The sequence below is a fragment of the Ursus americanus genome, chromosome X (assembly GCF_024610735.1).
Source record: "Ursus americanus isolate L20-20 chromosome X, mUrsAme1.1.p, whole genome shotgun sequence".
Classification (NCBI taxonomy): Eukaryota; Metazoa; Chordata; class Mammalia; order Carnivora; family Ursidae; genus Ursus; species Ursus americanus.
Window position 1 is genome coordinate 59848226 of NC_142164.1, and position 11664 is coordinate 59859889.

Here is an 11664-nt window from a genome sequence, read left to right on the forward strand (position 1 = left end):
GGTGATGGCAAACAGAAGGTAACTGTAAAAAGAAACATCCTGGGAAGCTGAGATTTCCTCAGCCTATAGTAATGGTTGCCTGATAAATGTTAAATTGTAACGGCCAGAACTGAAGAAAGAATTCAACAACAACAAAACAAAAACGAAAACAAGAAATACATAAAGCACCAATATTTCTAAGTAAACATGAACATCTGGCTTTGTGTAAGGCAAGGATCCCCACTATTCTCCATCTACATTCTCATCTGCTGCTTATCAGAGAAAATTAAGGGTGTCTTCACAAAGCTCCCATAATAGAGACAGGCAACAGGCTTCAGTCAAGGAAACCTCAGTGGGTAAAACTCCAACCTGAAATTTCTTAGACCAAGGGATTATGACATATTCAAGTATCCTTAATAGGTATGAGTAAATGGAGTATTCTCTAGCACAAGCCTGATTCTTTCCTTTGTCTGTTTTGCATGTGGGCTTTTTTTTTATTGGTGTTATTGCCTTTACACAACAGACCCCTTTACTGTCTTTGGCTGCAGGACTAATTATAAACTCTTTACTACTGTAGTCACCAACCTCTACAGCATGAATTTCACATAGTGAAGTTGTGTATCAGTGTCAGGCAGAACTGATCATGAAGGAATAGCATGCTGCACATATAAATGTTCCAATAATGATTTCTAACTCAGCCCTCTTTGGGATTATTGGTTTTTTCCCCCACTAGAGCTGGGTTAGCATATGGCTAAACTTTGTGTGCTTCACTCACACTTCCACCTCCCTAAATGCATAGGTATACACACACCCTTGTTTTTCTCCTTGCAGATTTCACAACTGGTGGTCGAAGAGAAGCAAGGTCTTGACCGAGACCTTACTCTGGTTTCCTGACCTGCGAGAGTGAAAGGATCTGGATTATTTCAGAGATTCACTATGAGCTCTCCCCCTTCCTCTGTCTCTCATCCTTTCCTAACTGCAAAATGGGGAGTTGAAGAGGCAGAAATGCTATATTTCTCATTTAGTGTTGCTCTACGTTGGGAAATTGAAATTATAAAACAAACACCAAGAAAGAAAACAAGATGTTGGGAGAATGAACCAAGTAACTATAAACAGACTTCTAAGTGTTCTTTAAGGGGAAGGTATTATTATAAAGGTACAGAACAGTCATGGGCTGTGCTTTTGGGACCTGGGTGAGTGCAGAGCTGAGGAAGCTTGAGTTGGTGCCAAGTTACAGTTCCTGGCCCCTTAGGCGGCCAGGCCCAGGTTTGGGAAAACAGAATCAGGGTCAGGGGCTGTTGTGGCCTGGACAGAGGCAAAAAGACACAATACAGCAGGTTTCCTTCCTGTCCTGTTCTTATCTGACGGTGCAGAGGGTGGGTGGGAGCACTCCTGGAGTGCAGGTGAGGCACTTCAATCCCCAGCTGCCCCAGGGCTCCACCTCCCTTTCTCTTTCCTCACTGACAACCCCCACCCGCATCCCAGCATTTGGACCCCCTCCCGCTCCTCCCTCGGCCCCTCCCCGGGCCCTCCCACGGTCTCCCACCCAGCTTGGGACTGCGTCATAAGTATCCCCAGACTTGGGCTTGCAGCTGCCTAAGACAGGCAAGAGAGAAAGTAGGTCTTGCTAGGGCTAGCGCGATCTCTTTACGACCTGCAGCCCGGGACGCTGATTTGAGACACGCCTTACCACGAAGCCGAAAGATTCGCGATGGTGAAAATCGCCTTCAATACACCCACGGCGGTGCAAAAAGAAGAGGCGCGGCAAGACGTGGAGGCCCTTGTAAACCGCACGGTCCGAGCTCAGATCTTGACCGGCAAGGTAGCAGTACTCATTGCACCCCAGACTGCCTGCTAGGGTCGGTAAGGCGGGGAGGGCGTGGTTTGAGGTGAGGAAGGGGCAAGTGACAGAGGACAAAATGAAAGCTGCCCCATCTGCGCTGTTGAACTGGTTTACCGGTTGCGCCAGTTCCATCTAGTCGCGCCGCCTTCCGCTTGCAGTGTCTCACACTCTTTAACATCCCAGTGAGTTGCACTACTTTCCGTCGGATCCAGCTGTTGTGGTACATTTCCAAGAGGGAGTTCGAGGAGAACCCCTGGGATCCAACGTCACACTCTCCTGGGGAACATGTGAGGGGCTGGGTTCAATGAGAGCCACGTTATTCAGTCTCCAGCTCCAGGGATGCACCCAGCATCCACGGGGAAGGAGCAGACACTCAGGGAGAACAGGGGCAAGATATTTAACTCTTCTTTCTTTCCTGTTGATTTGGATAAAGCTCTATGAATCTAATTCTTCCTAGGATCTCTGAATGTTTGTGGGGGTGGGGTATGGGGCCAAGGACAGCTTTGACTCAAGGCGACATGGGTTGAGGTCAGTATGTGTCTGTGTTCGCCTGTGTATATTTTCAATTTTTCTCTGGTTATAGACGGTTTTAAGCATTCAGTAAAGGAGCTGTCAAAATTGAGGTTGGTCTTAATTAGAATTTGGGATGTTCACTGTGCCCTCTTACTGCAAGATCCTAGTATGTTTTCACAGCGGCATTTCCTAAAGACGACACTCTTCATCTGTAAAAAGAAATGTTGAGGTTTATTTTCTTCTTCTTTTAGTACTTCCTTTTCGTGGTATACCTCTACACGCCTCCCCTTGGAGAGATCTGAAGCAGGTCTGACCTTGTAATTTAAACTTCTAGCATTGCCAGAAACTGAGGTAGTCCCCCCTCCCAAAAAAAAGTTAGCAGTTGTTTATTTAGTCCAATTTCTATTTCTTTTAAACATCTAACATGTTTTAAATGTTTGTAAACTACTCATTTTCCTCAGTAAAATGTCAATGTTAAAAGGGACAATTGTATTTTCTTCTTCTACAAAATCTGTACAGTGTCAGAGTTTCCAGATCTGTCTTAAGTTTGTCTCGTTCTCTCTTTTAAAGTTTTAACTTTTGTGTTCAAACTGGAGATTTGAAGAGTACTTTGAGTGAAATGAGACTCTCTGTAGTAAAACTTATTACGCATCAATTTGAAATGCTTATATACTTATAGAGTTTTTATCACAGAAATTTTTAATATTTAACCCAACAAAAAACCTAGCTTTTGGGGATTATACATTTCAGAAGCCAAAAGTAACATCCCTTTGCATTGTTGCGGTTTTGATTAAATGACAGAAGATCAAATGTGTAACTGTCCTACTCACTTTGTGGGTGAAACCTGGCCAGATTTTTTGGGAGGTCTAATTAGATGCCAGTAGTTAAATATAGCCACACAGTAATCCCTTTATTTTTCTCTCACCACCAAAAACTTCATGACTTGTAGTTGGATACAGTTAATATGTAAGCAGTACTTCTGCCAGGCCTGTGGTGTGATGAGGAATAAATAAAAATGAGCATTTGCACCATGATTATATTTCTTTGTTAGGTGTTGGAGAAACTTCCACAGGTTGCTGACCTGGCCACTATAGGACACTGATTTAATAATACTTGACACATTATATTGTGATACATTAATCTGCTCATCAGAAACCTAGCACAACAGAATAGTATGTCAGAGGTTGTGTACAATGACTTTAAAATACAGTTTAGAGAGAAATTAGCTATGGTAAGTGAGAGTCCATACCACTCTGAATTCTAGCAAATGCAAATGGAAAAAAAATCCTTATTCCTAGTATGGTGGTGAATTTTATTAGATTGAAACTGTAATACTTAGACTTTGCTTAACAATAAATGAAATTGCAGTGTAAATCGCTCTTCTATCGCAGGGACAAGAAAAAAAGAAATTCATCCTTTTGAGTATTTAAAATTAAGTCATTTTGTGACTTACAGGGAAGTAACTTCATCTGTCTGGACCTCAATTTAATCACCTAAGATACAATTTCAAAGCCTCTAGCCTAGATTACAGTGATTCACAGTCATAATTTATAGTTCTGTCTTTGTAATATTAATTTTGTTAGTTTTTTAATAAAAAAATAATTTATAATTTCTGAAAACTATTGGGACAAGGAAAAGCCTTCAAGGTTTACACAGTATTAATGGAGAGCATGAATTTAAGTACATTTAGCTAAGAAAATGTGCATACCAAATTTCTTTGAATTTTAATTAAGATAATTTTTTGAAAAACCACTTAACAAATAATTGTCTCTCTTTAGAACCCATGCATTTGTTTTCACCAAATTAATTGAAGTTTAATTAGGTGTCATAAGCATTATAGTAGTTGTCATGGAAAAGAGCTAATGTCCTGAAATACTGAAACAATTCTATTTTCATACTAGTCTGAATGATTTACCCACTGATTACAAGAAACTACATTTGCTACTTTGTTTATTCTATCCTTGAGTAATAATACTGCTTAAAACATATCGTGATATACAAGAATGGGATTGGAGCATCTCTTGGACCATTGCCTTGGGTAGAATACAGTTAGTCAGTTACTTGTTTGCTTTGGATCTTTCTTGTTCCAGTTCCTGAACAAAGTATGGATTTAACAGAATTTTTACAGTAACTGTTACACAGCTTTTGTGTCCAGCTATCACAAATGTTGTACTGTAAAGTCTAGTGTTTTATGCAGAACTTGGAAAACATTGTCTCATTCATGCAGTACACAACGATAGAACATTGGATGATATTAGAAAGGCTAAATTCTCACTAAAATTAGGAACATTATGATATATCTTGCCTTCAATATTTAAATTTCTAAAATAGGGGGAAATGACATATACCTGCCTTACAGAATTTTTTAAGATAAAACAATACAAACCAGCTTTTTGAAAATCATTTAACAAATCAAAGGACACAATTTTACCTTTCAGTTGGCAAAAAAGTTGATTTACCAAAAATAATAAAGCAACATAATTATACTCCAGAAAGTTAGTGATTATATCACTGTATAAGTCCAAAAATCAACAGCTTACATTTACTTAAAGAGTATAATTTATTGCATAAATGAACGGTGATTTTCAGTTGATTCTAAAAGTGTGTATTTTGAAAAAACTCCATGTTTGCAATTGGGTTTGTAAATGCCAGAAGGAAAGTTAATATAATTGGAGATTTTTCACATCTATTAAATATCAGAAATGTCTTGAAATGATTTTAAGCTAGGATGACTTAATAACATCTTTTAAAAATGTCTTGTGTTTCAAGAAAGTAAATTGTACACAAGGCGGCTATGTGTCTAAAAGTGCAATCTGGTTTTTGTCTTTGGTTTTGCTTTTTAATAAACAGGAGCTCCAAGTTGCCACCCAGGAAAAAGAGGGCTCCTCTGGGAGATGCATGCTTACTCTCTTAGGCCTTTCATTCATCTTGGCAGGACTTATTGTTGGTGGAGCCTGCATTTACAAATACTTCATGCCCAAGGTAATGATAATTACAATTCTTGTGATTTGGATTACTAATTGCTATATATTTAGTAACAACTTCAGGAAATCTGTGGTGGTCACCAGAGAAAGGAAGATTTAGGGCAAGTTTTCAGATTACCATTCAGTTTATAAAATTCATTTGTCTTCATGGTGATGCTGTAATCAGAAATCCTAAGCTTGACAAACAGTACAATGAATTGATGTGAGTGGGAGAAATGATTCAAATGTCATCATAATAAGTATTAAAAGGTTTTAATTCTCCCTTTTTGTCTTTTAGAGTACCATCTACCGTGGAGAGATGTGCTTCTTTGATTCTGAGGACCCTGTAAATTCCCTTCGAGGAGCAGAGCCTTACTTCTTGCCTGTGACCGAGGAGGCTGACATTCGAGAGGATGACAACGTTGCAATCATTGATGTGCCTGTCCCCAGTTTCTCAGATAGTGATCCAGCAGCAATTATTCATGACTTCGAAAAAGTGAGTTTCTTTTCTTTTTCTTAATTTTTTTTATTATATTATGTTAGTCACCATACAGTACATCCCTGGTTTCTGATGTAAAGCTCAATGATTCATTAGTTGTGTATAACACCCAGTGCACCATGCAATACATGCCCTCCTTACTACCCATCACCAGCCTATCCCATTCCCCCGCTCCCCTCCCCTCTGAAGCCCTCAGTTTGTTTCTCAGAGTCCATAGTCTCTCATGCTTCATTCCCCCTTCTCATTACCCCCCCTTTCGTTATCCCTTTCTTCCCCTACCGATCTTCCTAGTTCTTATGTTCCATAGATGAGAGAAATCATATGATAATTGTCTTTCTCTGCTTGACTTATTCCACTTAGCATTATCTCCTCCAGTGCTGTCCATGTTGCAGCAAATGTTGAGAACTCGTTCTTTTTGATAGCTGAGTAATATTCCATTGTATGTATGGACCACATCTTCTTAATCCAGTCACCTGTTGAAGGGCATCTCGGTTCCTTCCACGATTTAGCTATTGTGGACAATGCTGCTATGAACATTGGTGTGCATATGGCCCTTCTCTTCACTACGTCTGTATCTTTGGGGTAAATACCCAGTAGTGCAATTGCTGGATCATAGGGTAGCTCAATTTTTAACTTTTTAAGGGACCTCCACACTGTTTTCCAGAATGGCTGTACCAACTTGCATTCCCACCAACAATGTAGGAGGGATCCCCTTTCTCCACATCCTCTCCAGCAATTGTTGTTTCTTGCCTTATCAATATTTGCCATTCTAACTGGTGTAGGGTGGTATCTTAGTGTGGTTTTGATTCGAATTTCCCTGATGGCTAATGATTTTGAACATTTTTTCATGTGTCTGTTAGCCATTTGCATGTCTCCATTGGAAAAGTGTCTGTTCATATCTTTTGCCCATTTTATGATTTATTTGTTTCTTGTGTATTGAGTTTGAGAAGTTCTTTGTAGATCTTGGATACCAGTCTTTTATCTGTAGCATCATTTGCAAATATCTTCTCCCATTCTGTGGGCTGCCTCTTAGTTTTTTTGACTGTTTCCTTGGCTGTGCAGAAGCTTTTTATCTTGATGAAGTCCCACAAGTTCATTTTTTCTTTTGTTTCTCTTGCCTTTGGAGATGTGTCATGAAAAAGGTTGCTTTGGCCGGTGTTGTAGAGGTTGCTGCCTATGTTCTCCTCTAGGATTTTGATGGATTCCTGTCTCACATCGAGGTCTTTCATCCATTTGGAGTTTATCTTTGTGTATGGTGTGAGAGAGTGGTCAAGTTTCATTCTTTTGCATGTAGCTGTCCAATTTTCCTATCACCATTTATTGAAGAGACTGTCTTTTTCCACCAGATGTTTTTTCCTGCTTTATCAAAGATTAGTTGCCCAAAGAGCCGAGGGTCCATTTCTGGGTTCTCTATTCTGTTCCATTGGTCGTTGTGTCTGTTTTTGTGCCAGTACCATGCTGTCTTTGTGATCACAGCGAAAAAGTGAGTTTCTCATTTTTATAGGTCTTCCCATTTTTTTCTTAGTTCATTAGCAAGTATTAAATCTGTTCATAAATGTACATCCTTTTGCAGCAAACCTGTTTTTCACTTTTGTTATTTAACGTATCTTAACAGATATTAAAAGTATATAGCTGCTTATTTCAATGGTAGTTAGAATTGACAGAATTGATATTCTTTACACCGTAGTTAACTTTTCCCCCTCCCCAACAGGGCATGACTGCTTACTTGGACTTGCTGCTGGGGAACTGCTATCTGATGCCCCTCAATACCTCTATTGTTCTGCCTCCAAAGAATTTGATGGAGTTTTTCGGGAAACTGGCAGTATGTATTCTGGATGTCAAATTTTTATTTAAGCGTTTGCTCCCTCGTTTAAAAAAATAATGATTTGAGCCAAAACATTCCATTTTATTGAAATAATTTTATAATAAAAAGTATGCTGTAACCTAAAAGCACCTTAAAAATAGTTTATTTTAAAAAATTATATCTGCTATAGGCAAGGATTTAAATGGTGTTTTTAAGAAGTTCTTATTTTAATCTTTTTAAACAAATTTTAGAGTGGCAAATACTTGCCTCAGACTTATGTGGTTTATGAAGACCTGGTTGCTGTGGAGGAGATTCGCGATGTTAGTAACCTTGGCATCTTTATTTACCAACTTTGCAACAATCGCAAGTCCTTCCGCCTTCGCAGAAGAGATCTCTTGCTGGGTAGGTGATACAGTCTGTCCTTCAACCTGTGTTATTGGGAAAGTGAAGGAGAGTGAAGGTGGAGTACAGGAGAAAAGTAGGGAATAAATTTGGTATGTTTTCATTTCCATAGAAAGTTAAAAAATCAATTCTTTGTGCATTTTCTCACAGGTTTCAACAAACGTGCCATTGATAAGTGTTGGAAGATTAGACACTTCCCCAACGAATTTATCGTTGAGACCAAGATCTGTCAAGAATGAGAGGCAACAGAAAAATAATATCCTTAGTAATAAGAAATCAGAGTTTTACAATATGACTTCAACATTAAAGTGTGTAGGATACTCATATTTACTCATGCATATACTTTATAGCTTATACCAAAAAAAAAGAGAAAGAAATAAAAACTACTAACCACTGCAAGTTCTTGTCAATTTTTAGTTTAATTGACATTGCTTGTTGTTTGAAATTGAAATTAAACGATTCTATGTTTTTCTTTTTAATTCACAGGGTTTAGGCTTCTGAAATTAGCATGAATATGTCAGCTAACATCCTGACAATAAATTCCATCCTTTGTGTATGTGTTTTTAAGTAAGATCTTCACTCAATCTTATAGTAAAACATGTTTTAAATTCAAGATACTTAAAATTATTTCTGAAAGTTTTGTGTAAAACATGTCAAATCTCTTAACATTGCTAAGTTTTGTTTTATTTTTCATTTTATACAACTTTCCTGAATTTAGAAATTATCATTGCATTTCTATTAGGTGCTCTGTAATAGATTTGATTTAAATGTAAAAAAAAATTCATAAAGAAGTCATTTTCCCAAATGCAGTGATTCTGTCTCTCTAATATCCATATTGTGAAATCCATAAAACTGTACAAGTGTTGAGGAATTTAGGTTGTATGACTTCTACAACCCTATAATAAATTTTGCCATATTCAAACATTGTTTCTCACTGAATGCAGATAATTAACATTACTTATTTAGCTTTGGTATACCTGAAATAGATCTAAAATTATGAACTCAGCTCGGCACTTACTCCTACCTCCACACATTTCTATTTTGTAATCTCATATTTTATTCCTCTTTTGATATTATATCAATTACTCTTTTATAAATTCTTCATAACTGGCATACAGGTAAATTCAACTATTTGTTAAAAGCTCTCAGGCTCATAGCAATTTCAAACTTTTTAATGTGTTTTCTTTTTCATAAAAAATACGCAACCACATACAGTTATAAAAGGTCATTAAGAACTAACCTTAGATAATATGTTGGTGACTTTTAATAACATCACATGCTATGATCTGTACTCACTTGTTTAATAAGAGCATAAACTCCATAAAAAGGGGGCCAAAATTTTACACTGTTTCTCTTGTATTAGGTTAAAAGTTGTTTCTGATATTATTGATTACCTGCTGGTAGTGATAATTCATTTTGGTAGCTAAAACTGTACCCAGTCAAATCTATTACCCTAAATACTCTTCCTTTTAGAGAGGGAGGGGGCACAGAAGGGAGAGGGCAGAGGGAGAGACAGAGAATCTGTCACAGGGCTCAATCTCACAAACCTGAGATCATAACCTGACCTGAAATCAAGAGTTGGATACTTAACCAACTGAGCCACCCAGGTGCTGCCCTAAATATTCTTTTTTAAAAAACATACATTAAATATTTACCTTCAAGTATTTAGAATTAAATAACACAAACCTTTAAAAATGGAAAAAAGATGAAAAACTAGAAAATAATAAAAGTAGCTAAAAAATTCAAGAACTGGTCCTTTACAAAAGTTGAGAATATTTGAAGAAAATTGATAAAACTAGATGCCCATTTCCTGTTTTACAAATAAATAAGAATTAGGAAAAAGGAGATATATTTTTAAAATTATCTAAAAAAATCAACATCATGACGAATATTGAAACACAAGAAAGGATGTTGGCTTTTACAGCTATTCAGGGTTGTTTAAGACTATCTGGCCAATTCAATAATATGTGAAAAATATAACAAGTATCACTTTTTAAGGGGACATGAAATTACATTTATTACCATGTGATTTTTTAAATATAAACACTAGTGAATTAATTAAAAAACTTTAAAAATCAATATGAACACTTGGTAAAATGTAAACAAAAGCTGATGGCTTTTCTTTATATAATCAACAACAAACTAAAAAGGTAAAACTAGTAGGTAAAACTATTCTACTCCTAATAGCAACAGGAACATAACACTGAACAAGCAGTTTATGGAATTATAGTGAATAAAGCCACAAAGCTTAATTAAGATATACAAAAGAAGAGCTGAGTAAATGGAGAAGGAAGAAAGAACTTTATAAATAAATAGTTTACCAATTAAATGTATTGGTTTAACCCCACACTAATCAAATTCACCCAAGTTTACAAAAATTTTAAAGGTGACATTCACACAAGATAGAGAACGATTCCAAGAAAGAGATAGATCTTTGTAGGTAAACGAACAAGATTCTGAAGTTCCATGCAGTAAATTGATTTTTTAAAAATATTTTATTTACTTATTTGACAAAGAGAGAGAGACAGCCAGTGAGAGAGGGAACACAAGCAAGGGGAGTGGGAGAGGAAGAAGCAGGCTCCCAGTAGAGCAGAGAGCCCAAAGCAGGGCTCCATCCCAGGACCCTGGGATCACTCCCTGAGCCGAAGGCAGATGCTTAATGACTGAGCCACCCAGGTACCCCGTAAGTTGATTTTTTAAAATCAAACAGTGATGATAAAAGTGACTGAATGAAAAAGAAAATGAGTCCTAGTTGCCAAAGTATGAAATAATATGAGGCTAACAACCCCCCCAACCAAGTGCAAACTTTCCTAAATTATCATTACCAATAAATATTTTAAAAAATAGAAAGCCTTCAAAAACACTAAGCATATAAGTTAAAACCCTGATGCTAGGATCTGTGAAGAATTGATGTTTTACGGCAATAGCTCTCCTATTATTTGTTCACTAATTCAGAAGCCTGGATCTGTATCAATCAGAAAAGTGGGCAGTCATCGATCTAAGATGTTCTGTGAAACATAGTTTTGTGTTCATATATTCTATTTTTCCCTTCCATTCCTTCACCAAACTTTACATGATTATTGATTGAATTAATTCATTTACTCATTAATTCATTCACTCATTTTCCAGCTTTTGTTCCAGGCATTGGGAAAGTGTACAGTTCTAAGCAAAACAGACAGGGACAACACCTCTATTGAGATCTAGTCTACTGGAAGAGAAAAAAATTTTTTTTCAAATAATTGCACTATTTTGTTACAAAGAAAAAATATAGAATGCTTATGAGAATTTATAAAGAGGAAGGAACCTGGACTATTAACAAAATTTTAACTGAGAATGTAAAATTTGAGCTAAGACTGAAAAATAAGTACCATACATGAAGTAAATGAAAAGAGAACATTTCATTTAGAAGAAAGTGGCGGCTAATTTCCTGAGGAAGGAAAGAGTATGGTTATTAGAGAAAGTAAAAAGAAAAATAAGCTGAAACACACTGAGTAAAAAAAAAAAAAAAAGAACAGAAAAAGTTATATGTGCCCACAGCACCAGCAGTTGACAACGAAACTCTCAGGAGACTAACACAGGGAGAGCACACTGCAGGTCAATAGGACTGCAGCCCTGGCAGATGGGCTAAGGGCAGGCATCTGGTCTAACTGCTGACACCGCC

General features: G+C 37.1%; 1 protein-coding gene across 3 annotated transcripts; it reads left to right on the forward strand.

Annotated features, from left to right (window-relative positions):
* The first annotated feature begins 1539 nt into the window (after window positions 1-1539).
* On the forward strand, window positions 1540-8925 carry ITM2A (integral membrane protein 2A). 3 transcript variants are annotated; one of them, XM_087859561.1, is made up of 6 exons: window positions 1540-1807; window positions 5189-5317; window positions 5597-5794; window positions 7509-7619; window positions 7853-8003; window positions 8154-8925. In XM_087859561.1, the coding sequence occupies exons 1-6, from the start codon at window positions 1691-1693 to the stop codon at window positions 8240-8242; spliced, it is 795 nt and encodes a 264-aa protein (XP_087715687.1). In that variant the 5' UTR covers window positions 1540-1690; the 3' UTR covers window positions 8243-8925. The 3 variants fall into 3 exon arrangements, with proteins under 3 accessions (XP_087715687.1, XP_045630203.1, XP_045630198.1); XM_045774242.2 differs by having other exon boundaries at window positions 1541-1801; window positions 5186-5317; XM_045774247.2 differs by lacking the exon at window positions 5189-5317 and having other exon boundaries at window positions 1540-1801.
* Window positions 8926-11664: the final 2739 nt, after the last annotated feature.

What these genes read in the sequence shown, in the direction of transcription:
- ITM2A (XM_087859561.1), top strand. Translation starts at nt 1,691, where the DNA reads ATGGTGAAAATCGCCTTCAATACACCCACGGCGGTGCAAAAAGAAGAG. An exon ending in TTATTCATGACTTCGAAAAA is followed by an intron (nt 5,795 to 7,508) that starts GTGAGTTTCTTT and finishes CCTCCCCAACAG; the next exon opens with GGCATGACTGCTTACTTGGA. An exon ending in AGTTTTTCGGGAAACTGGCA is followed by an intron (nt 7,620 to 7,852) that starts GTATGTATTCTG and finishes AACAAATTTTAG; the next exon opens with AGTGGCAAATACTTGCCTCA.